Raw genomic sequence first — 22,492 nt, forward strand, 5'->3', positions numbered from 1 at the left:
CTGGGAGCTCACCTGTGCTTTGGTGGCCAGAGTTTTTATTGGAATTCCATGATGAAGGCATGATTGATTAAACATTGGCCACATGATTGAACTAAATTTCCAGCCTTCTCCCTCCTTCCAGAGTTTGGGCTGGTCCAGAGTCCCTAATCACATCTAGTCTTTCTGGTGACCAGCCCTCACCTGAGCCATCTCCTTAGCATAAACTCTGGTGTGAATCAAGGGGCTTATCGAAAACAAATACACTCTTATCACCAGGGGAATTTTAAGGGATTTAGAGGCTCCCTGCCAGGAACCCAGGAGAAAGATAAGACAGATTCTTAATTATCCAACACCAGGTTTTAAAAAAATGGTAGCCCTTGAGAAACCTGGTAGTTTTTTGTCTGTGTGTTTGTTTTTTTAATTTGAAAATGTGCCATGGAAAGCTGAGATGATGGAAAAGTTGTTTAGACTTTATAGTTATTTAAATCTTTATACATCATGCAGTTTGAATTTTGTATTTATGATTTTATGCATAAATGTATTTCTTTTGGTAAAAAGGAGAGATGAGCCAGTAGGATGACATAGGACCCTTTCCAGTTTTTACACCTCACACTGTCAAAATAAACAGATGATCCTATAAAAAGTTTTTTTCTGGGCTATTATTGCTCCGTCAGACTCATTTTTCCCTCTGATAGCAAATTATTTCAGAGTGTGTCCACGTTCTCCAAGGAAGTGTGCTCAGTTATATTTTTCTCTTGCAGATTGATTATACCGGCACGGACCCTGCCAGTCCTTGCAATAAATGTTTGTCTCCGAACGTGACGCCTTGTATTTGTACCATTAACTTCACACTGGAACAGTCATTTGAGGTCTGTATTCCCAAGTAATGTTTTAGAAAAGCCATGCTTTAAAAAATATTGATATTATATTAAATTTTTTTTTTTTTTACTAGTTATTTTCTTCTTGTTGAGATGTTGCTTTAATTTATTGGGAATCTGTACACTTTTGAGGAAGATTGTTTTGCTTTGCTATTGGATTATGCCGTCTGATAATTAAATACATTAATTTAATAGTTTATTGTAGTTAGTAGTTTAGATTAAATTTAAAACCTATTCTTTTTCTGGAAAATTTTATAACTGTATAAAAATTTTTTTTATATCAAGTTTCTATCTACATCTACTTGTATGTAAAAAATTATTGCTCAAACTGTTTTGCCTACTTTTAATACTGTAAGTTTTACTTTGGAAAATAAATACGAATTCACCCATTATTTAATTGCATTATTTTTTCATCAGATATGATACTTTAACATAAATGCAAACACTTAGTAAAACCTTATTGACAAGCAGTTAGAATACCATCCGTGTGTGTGTGTGTGTGTGTGTGTGTGTGTGTGTGTGTGGTCTGTGTGTCTTTTGCATTCACACTTATCTGTCATTCTTCTTGGAAACTGAGCAGATGCTAAAGGACACAAAGATTCAGAAATAGGCATGGCAAGACCCGTTTGTGTTCTCCTTTACCTGAAAATTGAGCTTTAAAAAATTATTGTTTTATTCTTCAGGGAGCAAAACTGCTTTAATACATGCCAACTTTTTAGATTTTTATAGCTATGCTTTAGATTTTTGTAAAGGTCGCGATGACTTCTGAGGTCCCTAGTAGATGGTTGCCATCTATTGGTTGTGGGTGCTGTTGCCCTGAGATAGGGGACTGTAACGCTCCCTTTTTAAAAAGTATGAAAATAAATGAGGGAGAAGACAGGAATTTAATTATTTTATTTTGTTTTGGCAGAAATAACATATAACTTTAAAACATCATAAAAATTTGATTTTTTTATGTGATGGACAAACTATAAAGAAGCATTAAGTTCTGCTTTTGTCAGAACAGGCAGAATTAAAGACATGGAAGAGACTTGCAATGATTTAGAAGCTCCACTAGTTTCTTCCCCCATACAAAAACACTTAGCATTTCAGAACTTTTCTTCTGCAAAGGTGATCATCCTCAGATTCATTCTTTTGTGGGCTCTCTGTTCCTTTACAAGCCCAAACTGACTTAGACTAAAAGCCTTTTCAGAGAACAAAAATCCAACCAACCAAATAAATAAATGAAAGATTTCTATGTAAGTGTTTTCTTTATATGGAATGGGAAAGTTTGCATATTTTGACGTTTGAAAATCAAGCTTTAAATAAATGATTGTGCATATGAAAACAGCAAATCAAATAAAGCAAAATGTTATTGAATTCCTTTTTTTTTTTTTCTGAATTCCTTTTAATTGAGTATAAAGTTATAGACAATGGAGGTAGCAACCAGAAAGGAGAAAATAGCTGATGTTTTTGCCACCTCTAAAAATCTTAGTCATTCAAGATGACTTCATAACATCTTCTAAATAGTTACAGTGTATGTAGGTTACCCTTATTTCCCAGGTTATTTCCAAGTTGACTCCACTGAATACACTTAAGTACTTTTCTTGATTATTATAAAATGACTCATTATCTTAGATACTTTACTAATTATTAATTTGTTCATTACTAATATTATATAGTATCCTACTGAGAAATTTACTATGTCCCAATTCAAGTTCAGAATTTATTTTGGGCAGTAAATGAAAGCTTGAAAGCATTATTCCTTTGAAAAGTTGATGCTAATTGGATGAAGACCAATCTGAATTAGAGAAGATTTAAAATTGAAAGTAGGGACTTCCCTGGCGGTCCAGTGGTTAAGGCTTTGCCTTTCAATGCAGGGGGTGCAGGTTCGATCCCTGGTTGGGAAACTAAGATCCCACATGCCTCATGGCCAAAAAACCAAAACGTAAAACAGAAGCAATATTGTAACAAATTCAGTAAAGACTTTAAAAATGGTCCACATCAAAAAAAAAAATCTTTTAAAAAATAGATAAATACAACTGAAAGTAGATCAGACTAGGCTAATAGATTCCTTGAGAGCTTTTTTGTTTGTTTGTTTGTTTTAATGTAAATAGACATCTTTGAGGTCTTTCAGAGTATTTTCAAAGTTGACTCTTGGATTTTTGACCTTATTTGATTTGATTCTTTAACATTATTTGATTTGGTTTGACTGTTAAACCTTATTTACAATTTGTACCATTTTAGATTGCTAAGTACTGGTAGAATTCACCCCAGTAACTGTTTTAAGTTATCACAAATTCTAAACTAGTGCAAATTACATAGCTTTTATGTATGCATGAAACAACTTCATACTTAATAGTTTTATATGAACATTTTTTCCCTTTCTGTTTCTCTAGGGCAATGTGTTTATGTATTATGGACTGTCTAATTTCTATCAAAACCATCGTCGTTATGTGAAATCTCGAGATGATAGTCAACTAAATGGAGATCCTAGTGCTTTACTTGTAAGTAAAATGATGGAACATGAAACTACGGTGTCTAAGAACTAAGAACATGTGGTGATTGTTCAATTAGAAATGTTAAATTTAATAACGTTTGATGAAATTAAAGTGTTGTTTGACATTTTTAGTTTGTTTAGTGAAGGTTTTTAGTTAAAATTTTTTCCCCTGGAATTTGCACAGATTAATGATTTCTTGCAGCTAGAGGACACATTACAACCTGCTTGTTTCCGGTAGTATCATTGGGATTTTTGCTATGTTAATCTGTTTGTAATAGAATTTTGATGAGTCTAGCATTCTGGGAATATAATTTGTTCTGTATGAGTTTACTCATTATTATTACACTGGGTAGGAATACGTAAATAAGCTACTTTTAATTTCTGAGATTGTGTTTTAGAATTGAACATGCATGTTCTTTGCTTTTTACCTTGTGGGAAGCCCGAGTCGTAAAGTCCAAAGGGTGTGGGTTACTGAAAAACTGTCTGAGGAGCTTTTTGAAAATACAGATTCCAGGATTCTCCTAAGTCTCATATGTCTGTGTCTACAGGGGTGGAGCTCTAAAATACCTATTTTTTTTTTTATTAATTTGTTTATTTTTGGCTATGTTGGGTCTTCGTTTCTGTGCGAGGGCTTTCTCTAGTTGCGGCGAGTGGGGGCGACTCTTCATCGCGGTGCGCGGGCCTCTCACTATCGCGGCCTCTCTTGTTGCGGAGCACAGGCTCCAGACGTGCAGGCTCAGTAATTGTGGCTCACGGGCCCAGTTGCTCCGCGGCATGTGGGATCCTCCCAGACCAGGGCTCGAACCCGTGTCCCCTGCATTGGCAGGCAGATTCTCAACCACTGCGCCACCAGGGAAGCCCTAAAATATCTATTCTTAACAAGCTCCCCTTCTGATGCTCAGCCTGGTGTGGGAATCTGTGGACTGGAGGATCTTAGTTTCCTGACTGTTGTTCAGCTTCTCAGAGTAGTGGTTGGTGCCCAAGTATTTTATATTATTGCTGCCAATGCAGCAAAACTTCAGCAATTCAAGTATCTCTTAAAATGCAGTTTAGGACCATACTGGGACCAGAATGGTCCTGGTAAACGTAAAGTTACTCTAGGTTATCCTTCCTGGTTTTATTGCTATTTCCTGATGTTTGGGATCTTAAGAAATAATAAGTCTATTTACAGATTCTGGTTAGGTCTGCAATATCTTGTAGTCCATGTGGGATTTATGTTGTGGGATCCAACTTTAAGGACTCAAGTCCAGAGAAGGTGAAGTTCTGTGAGACACACCAAGTTGATGAGACACACCAAGAATTTGTTGATTGGGATCATAGATTGGGTGTGTTGAAAGACCTAGAAGTGGTGGTTGATTTACAGTTCTTTTATATAGATACACACTCTCTTCACTGAGGGCAAAAGAAGCTGAGATTCTTTTCTTCCAAACCTCAAGCAGAGCTTTTAGACTAAACCTAAGGATTGATGAATTTTTTCTGTAAAGGGCCAATAGTAAACATTTTCAGCTTTGCAGGTTATATAGTCTATTGCAGCTACTCACCTCTGCCATCGTAGAATGAATGCAGCCATGGAGAATACTTAAGTGAATGGGTAGCTGTGTTCCAATAAAACTTTATTTACAAAAACAGGTGCTGGGCTGGATTTGGCCTGCAGGCTGTCATTTATCGATCCCTGGACTAGACCAAAATATATGACTTTAAGACCAGGTGGCTTTCAAAAATTGTAAAGATGTTAAGAACAGACAGATTGAAGTTCAAGTAACTTAACATTGTATGGAAGGCCCTTCACAGTCTGGTGTCAACCTACCACTTCAGCCTTTGATTTTATATTCTATCCTTAATGTACCTTTGGCCTGGTTTTTACTCTTTCCCTGGAGGTGCTCTCACCTCAGGCCTGCTGTTTACTTGAGTGTCTTTGGATGCAAAATAACTTCTTTACATATTTACTTCATCCATACCCTGTTCCAAGTCACTTCTCGCTTTACTTAACAGACTGTTTCCCCATATCATGCACTCTTGCTCTTCCTTTCCAGGCCATTTTCTACATAGCTGCTAGAGTGATCTTTTAAAAAAAGGAAATACCACTTCCCTGCTTAAAATCTTTCAGTGGTTTGTTTACTCAGGATGATCTGAGCTATGCATGACTCTCCAGTCTCATCATATGTCATTTTCTTTATTGCCATACTCTAACTACATTCCCTGTTTACCTTCTCAGAAGTATCAAGTTCTTTCTAAATGGTGTGTACTGTTCGCTCTGCTTAAAGCCCTCTTCTGTCTGCTCTTCGTGTGGCTGTCTCCTACTTTCTCTAGGTCTTAACTTTCACGATACTACCTCTAGAGACAGTCTCCCCTTATCTTCTGTCCTCCCAACTACACTGCAAGCTCATGAGAACAGGGAGCATGACTTTCTTTAATCACCGTATACCAAGTGCCTCTCCAGTACCTAGCACATGAAGGGCATTTAATAAATATATATGGAATGAATATAGACACCTTTATCATGGCTCTTATTTCATATTATAGTTGGTTGTATTTGAGTCTGTTTCCTATATTACATTGTGAGCTGCTGAAAAGCAGGGACTTTTTTTTCATTTTTCCATTTCTCGCGCCTTACATGGTATGTGGTACATGTTAGGTACTGTTTATTAAATGGCTTTCCTAAGCCAGTTACTGCAAAGTACCTAGCATTGCTTAGTTCAGTACCTGATGCATAGGTAGTAAATATTTTCCTTTTTTTTAAAAAAAACTTCTTCAATAATTTAGTAGTTAGAAGATGGTTCTTGGGGACACTAGTCCATCATCTTTTCTGTCTGCTGGTTTTCCAAATAAAGTTGCCGTTCCTTGCCCCCCTCCCCTCCAAAATGGTTTAGTGGTTAGAATATATTTGCCCCATTGAGAGTTTATTTACCTTATTTTTTTGAAAGCAGTTTTCATCAAAACATTCAAATAGTAAAAAGCAGTTATACATTGTCTATCTTCATGGTCTTAGAATACTAACTTTATGAATGTAGATGTCTTAGGGACCAAAAAGCTGAGAAGTCAAATATTAAAGAGACTTTACGAGATTCCCTGCCACATTTTCTTTACCTTCTCCTGTCTTTTTCACTCCTGTAGTTCTTTTTCCAGTGTAGACACAGAGAATGTAGATACGAGTCAAGGTTGGTTATAATGGAATAGCCCTAAGAGGCCTAACTAGGTTCTAGTTAATTTCAAATTGAGACTATCTTGGTTTGTTTATGTGTTGTGAGACATGGCTTAATGTGGCCTTGGAGTCGCAGAACAACTCAGATGTACACCTAATATCAGACTTGGTAGAATCTCTGGATTAATCCTACAGCTTCCACGTTTGCTTGAGATCTTCAAGAGGGACTAAGTCAAAACCAAATCTGGAGGACAGGTGAAGTGCTGTTTGCCTTGCCAACATTTTTGTTTTCTTTATACCTGGGTGCACAGTTTAGAGAAGATTGGTATATTCTAGGAATCTGCATTAGACTTTTCCTTCCTCCCTCCCTCCCTTCCTTCCATGTGGGATTTAACCCCAAATTGCAAAATTTGAAATTATCTACTTGAACATGTTCATTTTATAAGTGAAGTGCAGATAAATCAAGGGACTTGCGCGAAGTCCCATAGTACATAGCTGGAACTAGAAGCTCAGGTCTTTTTTTTTTTTTTTTAATATTTATTTATTTGGCTGCGCTGGGTCTTAGTTGCAGCATGTGGGAGCCGCGTGTGGGATCTTTGTTGCAGCATGCGGGATCTTTGTTTTTTTTAGTTGCGACATGCAGGATCTTTTTTAGTTGCAGCATGCGGGCTCTTAGTTGCGGCATGCATGAGGGATCTAGTTCCCTGACCAGGGATCAAACCCAGACCCCCTGCATTGGGAGCGCAGAGTCTTAACCACTGGACGACCAGGGAAGTCCCGAAGCTCCAGTCTTCTTACTTCCAGTTTAAGATTCCTTTCATTCTGTTACAGCTGGATTGACAATAGACAGCTTCTTAGTTTTTCTTGGGCAGAAAACAGTTTGTAACTATGATTTCTGTGTTGATATGAAAATTTTTAAAAATATCAGTTTGGGGGCTTCCCTGGTGGCGCAGTGGTTAAGAATCCGCCTGCCAATGCAGGGGTCACGGGTTCACACCCTAGTCTGGGAAGATCCCACATGCCGTGGAGCAACTAAGCCCGTGCGCCACAACTACTGAGCCTGCACTCCAGAGCCCGTGAGCCACAACTACTGAGCCCGTGCGCCTAGAGCCCGTGTTCTGCAACAAGAGAAGCCACCGCAATAAGAAGCCCGTACACCGCAACAAAGAGTAGCCCCCGCTCGCTGCAACTAGAGAAAGCCCGTGCACAGCAACAAAGACCCAACGCAGCCAAAAATAAAATAAATAAAATAAATAAATTTATAAAAAGAAAAAAAAGTCAATTTGACATATACCTATATGACAGTATATGCAAAGAAAGGCTATAATGCAGTAATGTTAAGGAGTATATTTTGAGTAATTAAATGTGGTATTATTTACAGCCTGTTTATACTATAGACATTTTATATGCATTGCAAGTGAGAAATATGTAGGGATTGAATTTTTAATCAGTAATTAGGACTAACTCATAGTTCTCCCAGAGGCCTGGGTAATAACTTCTCTCTTCTTTCCTTCTAAATATCAGAATCCCAGTAAGGAATGTGAGCCTTATCGAAGAAATGAAGACAAACCAATTGCTCCTTGTGGAGCTATTGCCAACAGCATGTTTAATGGTATGAGACAGAGATAAACAAAGATTATATACATATATATTATACTGTAGTTAGGAATATTTGTATAATCTTTCAGAAACATGAATGAAATTGAGAAATTCGACAGCTTTAAGATAAATATGTGGATTAGTTATTTAGTGGGGTATTATAATGCTTTATGACTTTCTTTTATGAATTCTTATATTTTAAGAATGAATTTCTGTCTCTGGGAAGAAAGAAGCAGGGACATTCTGCTAACTTACTATTTCATACATGACAAAATAAATGCCAGGCTACCTTTACCAACAACTTTGAATATTTATACCGTTAAAAAGGGGCTACAGTTGATCATTTAGAACAGCACTGTCTGATATGAATGTAATGTGAACCATAAATGTGAGACGTGTATAATTTTAAGCTTTCTGGTAGTCACGTTAAAAACAATAAAAAAGAAGCAAGTGAAATTAATTTTAATTATATTTTATAAACTCAGTATGCCCCACATATTGTCATTTCAGCATGTAAGTGATATTCAGTATATAAAAGTTATTAGTGAGATATTTTATATACTAATTTTTATACTAAACCTTTGATGTCTGATGTATATTATATCCTTACAAAACATAGTCATTTGGACCAGCCGTAATTTCAGGGGCTCTGTAGCCATATAGCTAGTGATTACCAGTTTGGACAGTGCAGAGAGAGAAATTGATAAGCCAGGAGCTATTTAGCAATGCTTTTTTTTTTTTTTTTTTTTTAAAGACTAGAAAGAGAGGCAGATTTACCTTGCAAATTGTTTTATTTGGGTTAATATTAAAACATTTGACCATATCACATATCAGCTAGCCATGTAGGAAAAGGACCTGGAACTATGCAGGGAAGGCAAGTTCATCTAGGATTATAAAGTTACCGTAGTTAATTCACGTGTAAATGATCAAGAGCAAATGCTCATCATGTGCCTACTTCGTTACAACCACTTTGGGAGCAAGTACCAGATCCTCATTTCTCATGGAATAAAGCCAGTACTGTGGATTTTCAGTAGATGTTTAGCAGTATCTTCCTTTTCTTGTGTTTAGATACACTAGATTTGTTTCTGGTTGGCAATGAATCTGATCCTACGCCTATTCCTTTGAAAAAGAAAGGTATTGCTTGGTGGACAGATAAAAATGTGAAATTCAGAAACCCCCCTGGAGCAGGCATTCCCCTAGAAGAACGATTCAAAGGTAAAATATTACTAATATCCCTTAAAACATAAGCTAGGCGTTTTAATGAAGTACCTAAAATTTTCTGTCTTTAGAATCTTAAAAAAGTATGCTTTTTATTATTTTATTTTATTTTATGCTTTTTAAAAGACAACTTTTCTTAACTTGATGTCAAGTTAGGTAAAATATGTAGTATCTTCTAATGTATTGAAATTCTAAAAGAAACGTAGTATACTTTTAATCTTGAATTTCTCTGGTATTTCCTTGTAAGTGTTTCAGCTCAGCCATAATCTTTTAAAATTGTGACAAAGTTTATTTTAAACAAGTATTTATTTATTTATTTATTTATTTATTTAAATTATTAATAATTATAAGTCCAAATTTCTTTTTGTTTCTATGCCTCCTTGATTTCACAATGTAATGTTTCTCACCATTATATCTTTGTATTAAGTCATTTGCTTTTTGGAATATACTCAATAGCCTACTTTTAGTATTCTCTTAATTGAGGTATCAGTCAAATCTTTGTAATTATTTGTTAAGTTTTTATGTGAGGAATTGGTTTCTTTTTTGACTTTAAGACTTCCTTAGAATATGAATATATTTCTACTTTTGAACATAAGGAAACTATTCATATTGTGTATCTTTGTTTTATTAGAGTGTGAATTTTCAGTGAAACTCTCAATAGAATTGAATGTCTTGTCTCCCCACCCCACACCGATCTCTCCTTTTTAAGGCACAACAAAGCCAGTAAACTGGGTTAAACCAGTGTACATGCTGGATCCTGACGAAGATAATAGTGGGTTCATAAATGAGGATTTTATTGTTTGGATGCGTACTGCAGCATTACCTACTTTTCGTAAGTTGTATCGTCTTATAGAGAGGAAAAATGATTTACATCCAACATTACCAGCTGGACGATACTATTTGAATATCACATACAGTATCCTTTTTTGGCCATGTGCACAGATTCAAATAATTTGAAAGGAGTGTAGTCCAACCTTGTCTCAGTTATGTGGCATGCTACTTTGTGTTTTAGTTTTGCTCTCTGCATTTTTGAGTATATGTGTATGTATGAGAAAGTCTCTTTTAACTTGTTTCTCCCAGAAATGCCTTTAATTTTTAAATACTTTGTACTAGAGTTCAAGCATCTTATTTGGTAAAATTATTTAAAATGTAGGTGCTAGATTTATTAGTAAGTTAGATATTTTTACAAGAGAGATTGTAATTCAGCTTAATGCAAAGGCTAGTACTCACTTGGTAAATCTAAGTGTTGGTGGTACTGGGCTGTTTTAATCTATATTTTTTTAGATAATAAAAATCAGCAAATTTGTTAGTTCATATCAACATAATTATTTATAATTATTGCTCTGTTTACAGTATCAAAACATTTTTATCATTAGCTGTATTGTTCCACCTTAATAATTTAGGCATACTTTTCAGTGCTGATAAATATCATTAATTTCATCCTGACTATATGTCAACGTTATACTAAGTACTTTCCATGTATTATTTTATTTATTTCAAGCATTGTGAGGCAGGTATCATCTCCATGTTATAGACAAGAATATAGGAACATAGAGCATTTAAGTAACTTAACTGAGATTACACAGGTGATAGAAGAATCAGGGTTCATAATCAAGCTGTTGACTTTACCATCAACCATCACTGTAGGCTGCATCCCTAGCTGGTTCATTCAGGTAGTCAGACCAGTTTGTACTGGCCTGGATGCAAAGTCTTTCCTAAGCCAGAAATATTGGGCACTAACTTTTATTCTCAACAAAGTCCTTACATCTTTTAATTTCTAGCCCATTGCTTGTATATATCATGAATGAAAAATTTTCAAATATTAGCATGTGTGCTGATGATCTTACATTTTTGATTTTTCATAACCCAAATTAGCTATAAGTATATAGTTTTAGCTTTATAATGGATTAATAAACGGTTAATAGACCTAATTTCAAAATAAAGATCTATTTGTAGCCTTAGTCTTTTGATTTTGCACCTCAGTAGACAACTGAACATGACCTGATAGTGACAGACTGAAAGTGACCAAGTGTTTGAAACTAGGCCTACATAGCAGAAATTTTAGACAGACAGACCCAGTTTAGGTGCTGGTAGAAAGAACATTATCTTGAGGCTATGGCCAAAGTAGAGGGCAACCTGTAGCCTACAGCACAATAAAGGGAAGTCTTTGGAGCACTTAGGAATTCTTAGTTGATAGATAATTTGCACCAAGAGAACTTTTAGGAGGAATGCAGACTATTTTGAAAATCGATAAGACAGGAATTTGACCTGCAGAACATTAAGGGTTAATTATCAAAATCGGGTATAAGGTGGGAACTAGGTATTAGAATCAAGGCAGAAGCCCACTTTTTAGGATTGCGATATAGAGAGACCAGCATGGGTGATTTGATACCACATCCCATAGAGTGTTGGGTTAGTTAGAGCTCTTACAATCATTCCTGGCTCAGGTTGGGATTGATTTAAGAACTCGTAGAGCTGAGCCTGCCATTGGAGTCACAGCCGGGCTGGGGAGTCACAACTGGGCTGGGGAGTCATCTGCCGGGCCGGGGAGCTACGGAAGCTGGAGAAACAGATGGGAACTAACACTTGATTCAAAAGATGCTTTTGAAAAGGTTGTAAACCTTTTGCATAGGGACTTGGTTCTGTCTTCTTCTCTTCCCTAACTCTTGCCAAAATCCTAGAACTGGTCCATGTAGGCAGCTCATCCAACATGTTGGTGTCCCATTTCTCAAATTTGTTTAAGGATCCACCCTTCAATTCCACTCTGTTTTAGTCATCAAACACCGTGTCACACCGTGAGTTTCACCATTGCTCCAAATCAGCAATGTAAAACTTCATTGTCATGCTTTTCGACCTTGTGCTGCGTCCTCCCGTACTCTCATAGCTACACTCTTTGAGCTCATAGAGACCCCTCATCTCTTCATTCTTCCTGTTTCACCTGCTCTGTCAAGCTCTTTTTCCTCTATGGGTTTCATTGCTATTTATCTGAAATATATTTTCACATTACAGACCTTTTACCCCTCCTGTGTAATGAGAACAGAAATATCTAAGAAATGAGAAATTATATAACCCTTAACTTTAGTTGTTTTTGCTTGTAAACTGTATTGGCTTTTATTTTTTTATTTTTCCTATTTATTTTCTTATTAGTCATCCATTTTATACACATCAGTGTATACATGTCAATCCCAGTCTCCCAATACATCACACCACCCTCAACCCCCCCGCCCCGCTTTCCCCCCTTGGTGTCCATACATTTGTTCTCTGCATCTGTGTCTCTATTTCTGCTCTGCAAACTGGTTCATCTGTACCGTTTTCTAGGTTCCACATATATGCGTTAATATATGATATTTGTTTTTCTCTTTCTGACTTACTTCACTCTGTATGATAGTCTCTGGATCCATCCACGTCACTACAAATGACCCAATTTCATTCCTTTTCATGGCTGAGTAATATTCCATTATATATATGTACCACATCTTCTTTATCCATTCATCTGTTGATGGGCATTTAGGTTGCTTCCATGACCTGGCTATTGTAAATAGTGCTGCAGTGAACATTGGGGTGCATGTGTCTTTTTGAATTCTGGTTTTCTCAGGGTATATGCCCAGTACTGGGATTGCTGGGTCATATGGTAATTCTATTTTTTGTTCTTTAAGGAACCTCCATACTGTTCTCCATAGTGGCTATATCAATTTGTATTCCCACCAACAGTGCAAGAGGGTTCCCTTTTGTCCACACCCTCTCCAGCATTTGTTCTTTGTAGATTTTCTGATGATGCCCATTCTAACTGGTGTGAGGTGATACCTCATTGTAGTTTTGATTTGCATTTCTCTAATAATTAATGATGTTGAGCAGCTTTTCATGTGCTTCTTGGCCATCTGTATGTCTTCTTTGGAGAAATGTCTATTTAGGTCTTCTGCCCATTTTTGGATTGGGTTGTTTGTTTTTTTAATATTGAGCTGCATGAGCTGTTTATATATTTTGGAGATTAATCCTTTGTCCGATGATTCATTTGCAAATATTTTCTCCCATTCTGAGGGTTGTCTTTTCGTCTTGTTTATGGTTTCCTTCGCTGTGCAAAAGCTTTTAAGTTTCATTAGGTCCCATTTGTTTATTTTTGTTTTTATTTCCATTACTCTAGGAGGTGGATCAAAAAAGATCTTGCTGTGATTTATGTCAAAGAGTGTTCTTCCTGTGTTTTCCTCTAAGAGTTTTATAGTGCCCGGTCTTACATTTAGGTCTCTAATCCATTTTGAGTTTATTTTTGTGTATGGTGTTAGGGAGTGTTCTAATTTCATTCTTTTACATGTAGCTGTCCAGTTTTCCCAGCACCACTTATTGAAGAGACTTTCCTTTCTCCATTGTATATCCTTGCCTCCTTTGTCATAGATTAGTTGACCATAGGTGTGTGGGTTTATCTCTGGGCTTTCTATCGTGTTCCATTGATCTATATTTCTGTTTTTGTGCCAGTACATATTGTCTTGATGACTGTACCTTTGTAGTATAGTCTGAAGTCAGGGAGTCTGATTCCTCCAGCTCTGTTTTTTTCCCTCAAGACTGCTTTGGCTATTCGGGGTCTTTTGTGTCTCCATTACAAATTTTAAGATTCTTTCTTCTAGTTCTGTAAAAAATGCCATTGGTAATTTGATAGGGATTGCATTGAATCTGTAGATTGCTTTGGGTAGTATAGTCATTTTCACAGTATTGATTCTTCCAATCCAAGAACATGATATATCTCTCCATCTGTTGGTATCATCTTTAATTTCTTTCATCAGTGTCTTACAGTTTTCTGCATACAGGTCTTTTGTCTCCCTAGGTAGGTTTATTCCTAGGTATTTTATTCCTTTTGTTGCAATGGTAAATGGGAGTGTTTCCTTAATTTCTCTTTCAGATTTTTCATCATTAGTGTAAAGGGATGCAAGAGATTTCTGTGCATTAATTTTGTATCCTGCTACTTTACCAAATTAATTGATGAGCTCTAGTAGTTTTCTGGTGGCATCTTTAGGATTCTCTATGTATAGTATCATATCATCTGCAAACAGTGACAGTTTTACTTCTTCTTTTCCAATTTGTATTCCTTTTATTTCTTTTTCTTCCCTAATGCCATGGCTAGGACTTCCAAAACTACGTTAAATGACAGTGGTGAGAGTGGACATCTTTGTCTTCTTCCTGATCTTAGAGGAAATGCTTTCAGTTTTTCACCATTGAGAATGATGTTTGCTGTGGGTTTGTCATATATGGCCCTTATTATGTTGAGGTAGGTTCCCTCTATGCCCACTTTCTGGAGAGTTTTTATCATAAATGGGTGTTGAATTTTGTCAAAAGCTTTTCCTGCATCTATTGAGATGATCATATGGTTTTTATTCTTCAGTTTGTTAATATGGTGTATCACATTGATTGATTTGCGTATACTGCAGAATCCTTGCATCCCTGTGATAAATCCCACTTGATCATGGGGTATGATCCTTTTAACGTGTTGTTGGATTCTGTTTGCTAGTATTTTGTTGAGGATTTTTGCATCTATATTCATCAGTGATATTGGTCTGTAATTTTCTTTTTTTGTAGTATTTTTGTCTGGTTTTGGTATCAGGGTGCTGGTGGCCTCATAGAATGAGTTTGGGAGTTTTCCTTCCTCTGCAATTTTTTGGAAGAGTTTGAGAAGGATGAGTATTAGCTCGTCTCTGAATGTTTAATAGAATTCACCTGTGAAGCCATCTGGTCCTGGGCTTTTGTTTGTTGGAAGATTTTTAATCACAGTTTCAATGTCATTACTTGTGATTGGTCTGTTCATATTTTCTGTTTCTTCCTGGTTCAGTCTTGGAAGGTTATACCTTTCTAAGAATTTGTCCATTTCTTCCAGGTTGTCCATTTTATTGGCATAGAGTTGCTTACAGTAGTCTCTTAGGATGCTTTGTATTTCTGCGGTGTCTGTTGTAACTTCTCCTTTTTCATGTCTAATTTTATTGATTTGGGTCCTCTCCCTCTTTTTCTTGATAAGTCTGGCTAATGGTTTATCGATTTTGTTTATCTTCTCAAAGAACCAGCTTTTAGTTTTATTGATCTTTGCTATTGTTTTCTTTGTTTCTATTTCATTTATTTCTGCTCTGATCTTTATGATTTCTTTCCTTCTGCTAACTTTGGGTTTTGTTTGTTCCTCTTTCTCTAGTTCCTTTAGGTGTAAGGTTAGATTGTTTATTTGAGATTTTTCTTGTTTCTTGAGGTAGGCTTGTATAGCAATAAACTTCCCTCTTAGAACTGCTTTTGCTGCATCCCATAGGTCTTGGATCATCGTGTTTTCATTGTCATTTGTCTCTAGGTATTTTTTGATTTCCTCTTTGATTTCTTCAGTGATCTCTTGGTTATTTAGTAACGTATTGTTTATAGCCTCCATGTGTTTGTGTATTTTACGTTTTTTTCCCTGTAATTGATTTCTAATCTCATAGCATTGTGGTCAGAAAAGATGCTTGATATGATTTCAGTTTTCTTAAATTTACTGAGGCTTGATTTGTGACCCAAGATGTGATATACCCTGGAGAATGTTCCGTGTACACTTGAGAAGAAAGTGTAATCTGCTGTTTTTGGATGGAATGTCCTATAAATATCAATTAAATCTATCTGGTGTATTGTGTCATTTAAAGCTTGTGTTTCCTTATTAATTTTCATTTTGGATGATCTGTCCATTGGTGTAAGTGAGGTGTTAAAGTCCCCCACTATTATTGTGTTACTGTCGATTTCCCCTTTTAGAGCTGTTAGCATTTGCCTTATGTATTGAGGTGCTCCTATGTTGGGTGCATATATATTTATAATTGTTATATCTTCTACTTGGATTGAACCCTTGATCATTACATAGTGTCCTTCCTTGTCTCTTGTAACATTCTTTATTTTAAAGTCTATTTTATCTGATATGAGTATTGCTACTCCAGCTTTCTTTTGATTTCCATTTGCATGGAATATCTTTTTCCATCCCCTCACCTTCAGTCTGTATGTGTCCCTAGGTCTGAAGTGGGTCTCTTGTAGACAGCATATATATGGGTCTTGTTTTTGTATCCATTCAGCGAGCCTGTGTTTTTTGGTTGGAGCATTTACTCCATTTACGTTTAAGGTAATTATTGATATGTATGTTCCTATTACCATTTTCTTAATTGTTTTGGGTTTGTTTCTGTAGGTCCTTTTCTTCTCTTGTGTTTCCCACTTAGAGAAGTTCCTTTAGCATTTGTTGTAGAGCTAGTTTGGTGCTGCTGAATTCTCTTAGCTTTTGCTTGTCTGTAAAGCTTTTGATTTGTCCATCGAATCTGAATGAGATCCTTGCTGGGTAGAGTAATGTTGGTTGTAGGTTCTTCCCTTTCATCACTTTAAGTATATCATGCCACTCCCTTCTGGCTTGTAGAGTTTCTGCTGAGAAATCAGCTGTTAACCTTATGGGAGTTCCCTTGTATGTTATTTGTTGTTTTTCCCTTGCTGCTTTCAATAATTTTTCTTTGTCTTTAATTTTTGCTATTTTGATTACTATGTGTCTCGGTGTGTTTCTCCTTGGGTTTATCCTGCCTGGGACTCTCTGTGCTTCCTGGACTTGGGTGGCCATTTCCTTTCCCATGTTAGGGAAGTTTTCGACTATAATCCTTCACATATTTTTTTCAGGTCCTTTCTCTCTCTCTTCTCCTTCTGGGACCCCTGTAATGCGAATGTTGTTGCATTTAATGTTGTCCCATAGGTCTCTTAGGCTGTCTTCATTTCTTTTCATTCTTTTTTCTTTATTGTGTTCCGCCGCAGTGAATTCCACCATTCTGTCTTCCAGGTCACTTATCCGTTCTTCTGCCTCAGTTATTCTGCTATTGATTCCTTCTAGTGTATTTTTCATTTCAGTTATTGTTTTGTTCATCTCTATTTGTTCTTTAATTCTTCTAGATCTTTGTTAAACATTTCTTGCATCTTCTCAATCTTTGCCTCCATTCTTTTTCCAACGTCCTAGATCAACTTCACTATCATTATTCTGAATTCTTTTTTTGGAAGATTGCCTATCTCCATTTCATTTAGTTGTTTTTCTGGGGTTTTATCTTGTTCCTTCATCTGGTACATAGCCCTCTGCCTTTTCATCTTGTCTCTATATTGGCTTTTACTACTAACAGTTAATTTGTGAAATCATTCCTTTCGGATAATAATTATATAATTATTTTGTGATTCAGAACATATGAGTAAGGTGCCTGTGTGTTGTAGAATTATACCAATGAATTACAAGCAATTAAATGCCAACTTTTTAAGTTGTATTTTAAAAATCAAGTAACTAGACATGGAAAAGTCTTCCTATACACTCTTCAGATTACCCTGTACATTCATTTGATGGACGAAAACGGATGATCTTGAGCACTATTTCATGGATGGGAGGAAAAAATCCATTTTTGGGGATTGCTTACATCGCTATTGGATCCATCTCCTTCCTTCTGGGAGTTGTACTGCTAGTAATTAATCATAAATATAGAAACAGTAGTAATACTGCTGACATTACCATTTAATTTTATATTTTGAAAACAAATTTACTGCATGTGCATCAAGGCCAGTCCTATTCAACCTAGCTTTCAAATGCTGATGTCTGGTTAGTATGTCATTTTTGAAGTTGGCACATACCTTTTTTTTTTTAAAGCTGTCTTTGTCCTTTGCTTCTTCCTTATGGATGACTTATGAAAATATATGACAGGTATAAAACAAATTAGCTATATTGATCATATCAACACTGTAACTGCTGAAATGGCATTCTGATGTTTCCTTTTCGTTGGGACAGGCTGTACGATGCGTGGAGCCTCTTTCATGTGAAATGCGTCTGCTGCTTAAATGTTTATGCTGTGTTGATAATATTATATTGACATATGATACTGTATATGTGTGCCTATTGTGTGAAGAAAGGGATTACAAGATGTGTGAGTATAATGACTTGCTAACCCTTCAGGATTCATAGTTACAAAAAGATGAAGAAAGACCAAATCTAAATAAAACACTTCATCCTTTTCACAGGTCGTGTGTAAAGGCTTAAAGTACCATCTTTGTTGAGGTGGTTCATGCATTCAGTTTATCCAGTACAGTTCTTTGTCAAGCTTAGATTTGATTTCAAAGGACATATTTACCTGTCTAGAATAGGAATTAATGCTCATGGTAGGTCTCAGGTAGGAAGGTTTAAAATTCCTCTTTCCATTTGGTTAAGATGTTGCAGTCAGGAAACCCATCTCACTTGATGTTTTTACATGTGACCATTTCCCTTGAAGCTCACACTTCATAAGGGATGAAAGAATATAGGTGAGATGGGAAAGCTTCTTGGCCGACCTTTATCTTCTGCCTCAACTGTCAACCAGATGTAGATGTTCAAAGGAGACTGTTTTCATTCTTGTGGTATTTAACATTAAGAAATTTGCTTCAGCATTGGAAATACCTCAAGCTGTTTTTATTTTGCAGGTAAGTGTTTTGACTTAAGTACTAATATTATCTTGCAGAAATTTTGGAAAACAGTAACCTTCATTTCCTCTATATTTCATTCAATTTTTACATATAGGTCAAGGATGACTATGTATGCACCTTCTCTTTAGTTAAGCCACCGATTGTTTTGGTTGGTTTTTCTAAGATGTACTTTAAAAAGAAGTTCTTTAAATTTCCTTATTAAATTCTGGAGATTTTGGAGTATGTACATGATAAATGATAATATATGTGCTTGAAGTTATTTTATTTTCTGTTAACTGGAATTATTTTTAATATTCCTTATTGAATAAATGCTGTAATTTGTTTGCTATGGAACTTATTCTTGAATGTAAACTTATTTTTTCACATGCATGAAATATATGTCTTAATCAGAGGTGGCTTAATTGCATTGAAATGGCTATTTTTTTTTTTTTTAACTAAAATAACTCATATGTTTGTATAGAAGAATGCCTGTTTGAATTCAGCGTTTGTAATGGTTTCCTTTGTTTATATTTTAAATCAAAAGGTCTGGGTAATGTATCGATTTTGATTAATATATGTTTTTTTTTTAAAAAACAAAAAATAATGTAATGGTTAATAGTAGAAATGTGCCACACTTCTTAAGTTTTGTATAATATGAAATTCAGTTAAAAGAACTTGTAGTTCATAATGACTTTCAACCGATACAATATTACTTGCATGGAGTACTTAATGTATAATTGTCCTGAAATTTCTGAGTGCATAGGGTATTCTTTGTGTAAAACTATTCTTTGTTTTATCAGTCCTTCAGAATATGGTTATTTATTCTGATAATTGACCCTCTTGCACATGGCAGTTTATTTTCTGGGGTATATCATTGGGGGAGAGGGCTTCTCCCAGTCTTTGCAGATTGAGTTTGTGCTGGTTAAGAAGGACTGCCATCCTGCGTCTCTTTTTCTAACTGGGGGACCAGAGGTGCTGCTACAGAAAAGTTGAAGAGCTCTTCCAACACTTTCTCATCTATGGTGAAGATGGAATCTTAAAATATATTTGGAGTTTTGTCTATTTTTACAAGTACATTGATGGCCTAAGTTCTCCCTTGTCTCCTGCCATTTGAGCTGTAAGCGACTCCTGTTGCTGAATATGAAGAATGTGGAACATTCATATGGCCTCTGTGACTGGCGGAAGGAAAACATTTCTTTCTTATGGGCTTTATGCTGATCTTTTGGAAACACTGATGTCATACTCAACTTTCAAAGAATCATATTGCATTTTAAGACAACTAGGTTAAGTAGAAGGCATTGAAGAATGCACTAACTTGCAGGAAATATTTTGATATATGAAGTTCCCAACTGAAGGAAGTATTTAATAAGTAAAAGCTAAGAAATTTCTTTGAAATCAGAAAGCAGTTTAAAAGTAAATTGGTAAAAATAACTGTACTACCTAATAGAAAATTATTCAACGAAGAGGAGAGTCAAGCGAATATTATTTGTTTCTTGGTTAGTAACAGTATTTGTAACCTTGATTATATTGAAAGATAACTTTCTGTTAGTATGTTCTGTATTAATAAAAATGAACAAAATTAATTTTGCTATGTTCAGGTGTCTTGCTAAAATAACAGTGCCCCAGTGTTGTTGCTAATGTTTAGCACTAAATTGTAGCCCAGGCTCAATGAGTCCAAATTTTAACATTTCCATGCCTAGATTTGATTGCCATATGTGGATATGTTAATCACTCTGATAGCATTAACTGCAGGATTTATACATGTTAATGAGAAACATCTGTTCTTACCAAGAAATGGTCAGATTATAACCTGTTATAAGCAGACAGGCTAAATTTGGTATTAGATCAAGGGAAGTTTCTGGTAAATAGGAAATGAGTAACTGGTAGAGAGACAATGATGATGAAAATAATGAAGTGGGCAGGGACATAGGAAATGAAAAGCCGGACTAGGAAAGAGGAGCACTGAGTGGTAGGCTTAATGATTGCTGTTCATTCAGCCTGCTCGCCTCCTGTCTCTCTCTTTTTTTTTTTAACTTATTTATTTATTTATTTTTGGCTGTGTTGGGTCTTCGTTTCTGTGCAAGGGCTTTCTCTAGTTGCGGCGAGCGGGGGCCACTCTTTATCGCGGTGCGCAGGCCTCTCACTATCGCGGCTCCTCTTGTTGCGGAGCACAGGCTCCAGACGCGCAGGCTCAGTAGCTGTGGCTCACGGGCCCAGTTGCTCCGCGGCACGTGGGATCTTCCCAGAGCAGGGCTCGAACCCGTGTCTCCTGCATTGGCAGGCAGATTCTCAACCACTGCACCACCAGGGAAGCCCGTCGCCTGCTGCCTTTATGGAGACACTGCCTTAGAATTATTGTACGATCCTTTGTTGGTTAAGCTGCAAAGTTCTGTTCTTTGTGAACATGGTTAGTTTGAGGGGAGGGTGGAGGGAGTAAGGAAGTGCTGCTTCAAGAAGAATTTGGTGCATAAATGTTTGTTGTAGTATTTGGATAATCTAGTAAAGTGTTGTAGAGCCCCTTTTTAGCCCACACCCCATTCAATAAACGTAAAAATCACATTTCCCCTAATGTTATTTGAAATTTCAGAATAAATATCATTTAAAAATAAATAAATAAATATCATGTCTAAAATCAAATCAGACCATGGTGACCTTATTTTCTTTCACATATGTAAAATTTGTCAAAGTAACATGTGTACACAGTTAAAAATCTAAAGGCCTTATGATGAAAAACAGCAGTACCTGTCCCAACTTTCTAACTTCTAGAGACAATTACTTTGACTTCAAAAGTTGTTACTTTTGGTATTTATCTTAGTGTATCTAAATTATATGCCTGTTCTACTATTGCTTGATTTAACAGTTTTAGACATTATTGTCTTCTTGATAATATTACCTGATGATGTAGCTGACACACATACCTCCCCTTCTCCCATTATATAGTTATAATATTTAATAAACACATTAGCAATTGTTTAATTATGACTTTAAAAATACTGTATACTTTAGAGCAAAGCAGAGCACCAAGATTATACTTTGTACACTTTATTTTTCCTGGAATTAATAATCACCCCACTTTTTAACATCAACGTAACTTTCTGGAAGCCTATCTTAAAGTTTTCCCAACTTTTCTATCAGGTCCACCATGTTCTTATTGCCAGTCTTTTGAAGGTTTTTTGCCCCCAGATACCTGATAACCTGATTCCCTGTTTTTGCTAGAAAGGTCTATTCTGCATTTGTCTTTCTCTGCCAATCTGTACTGGTGGTTTTTTCAGACAGCTACTCAGCCATTATCACATTCCCTCTTTTTGTCACCCTCCTGTGTTGGATCTGCTGTTTCCTAGTTCACTCTCTTGTTTACTGGAGCTATTTTCAGTTTTTCACGTAGGTGACTTTCCTTGTATTTCTGGTTAGTCTCAGCAATCTATCATGTATAAATGGACCCCCAAAACTCATTGAAAGCTCTTTGTTCGTGGGCAGTGCTTGACAAGTGATGGCCTCAGTAGCACAGTGCTACTCAAAAATGCCACCGAGTGCATTATTTGTTCCTGTTCATGATAAAATGCTTAGACAAGTAATAAATAGTTGGCAGGTCAGCAACTGTAGGTAGACTGAATTTTGAGAAGCACTGCATTAGGGAATGACTGTCAGGGAGCCAGTTATTTGGCTGGAGGCCTTTTCTGTGGGACTGTTCAGTTTCTCTAAGGAAGAATTCTCTAGTCTTCTGCAAAAGGAAGGGGTTGAAAGAGGCTCTGTCTCTTAACTGCTTTGAACTCT

The 22,492-nt window shown here is 36.2% G+C and overlaps 1 protein-coding gene across 1 annotated transcript in view; it reads left to right on the plus strand.

Annotated features, from left to right (window-relative positions):
* TMEM30A (transmembrane protein 30A) overlaps window positions 1-21,355 on the plus strand; it is a 44,153-nt gene extending 22,798 nt beyond the window's left edge. Inside the window, exons 2-7 of the mRNA XM_059941780.1 lie at window positions 741-848; window positions 3,236-3,343; window positions 8,003-8,090; window positions 9,146-9,292; window positions 10,005-10,211; window positions 17,612-21,355. Of these exons, the coding sequence (XP_059797763.1) occupies window positions 741-848; window positions 3,236-3,343; window positions 8,003-8,090; window positions 9,146-9,292; window positions 10,005-10,211; window positions 17,612-17,805 (852 nt within the window). The 3' untranslated portion in view covers window positions 17,806-21,355. The remainder of the gene's footprint in view (window positions 1-740; window positions 849-3,235; window positions 3,344-8,002; window positions 8,091-9,145; window positions 9,293-10,004; window positions 10,212-17,611) is intronic.
* Window positions 21,356-22,492: the final 1,137 nt, after the last annotated feature.

This window comes from Balaenoptera ricei, chromosome 12 (genome assembly GCF_028023285.1).
Source record: "Balaenoptera ricei isolate mBalRic1 chromosome 12, mBalRic1.hap2, whole genome shotgun sequence".
Lineage (NCBI taxonomy): Eukaryota > Metazoa > Chordata > Mammalia > Artiodactyla > Balaenopteridae > Balaenoptera > Balaenoptera ricei.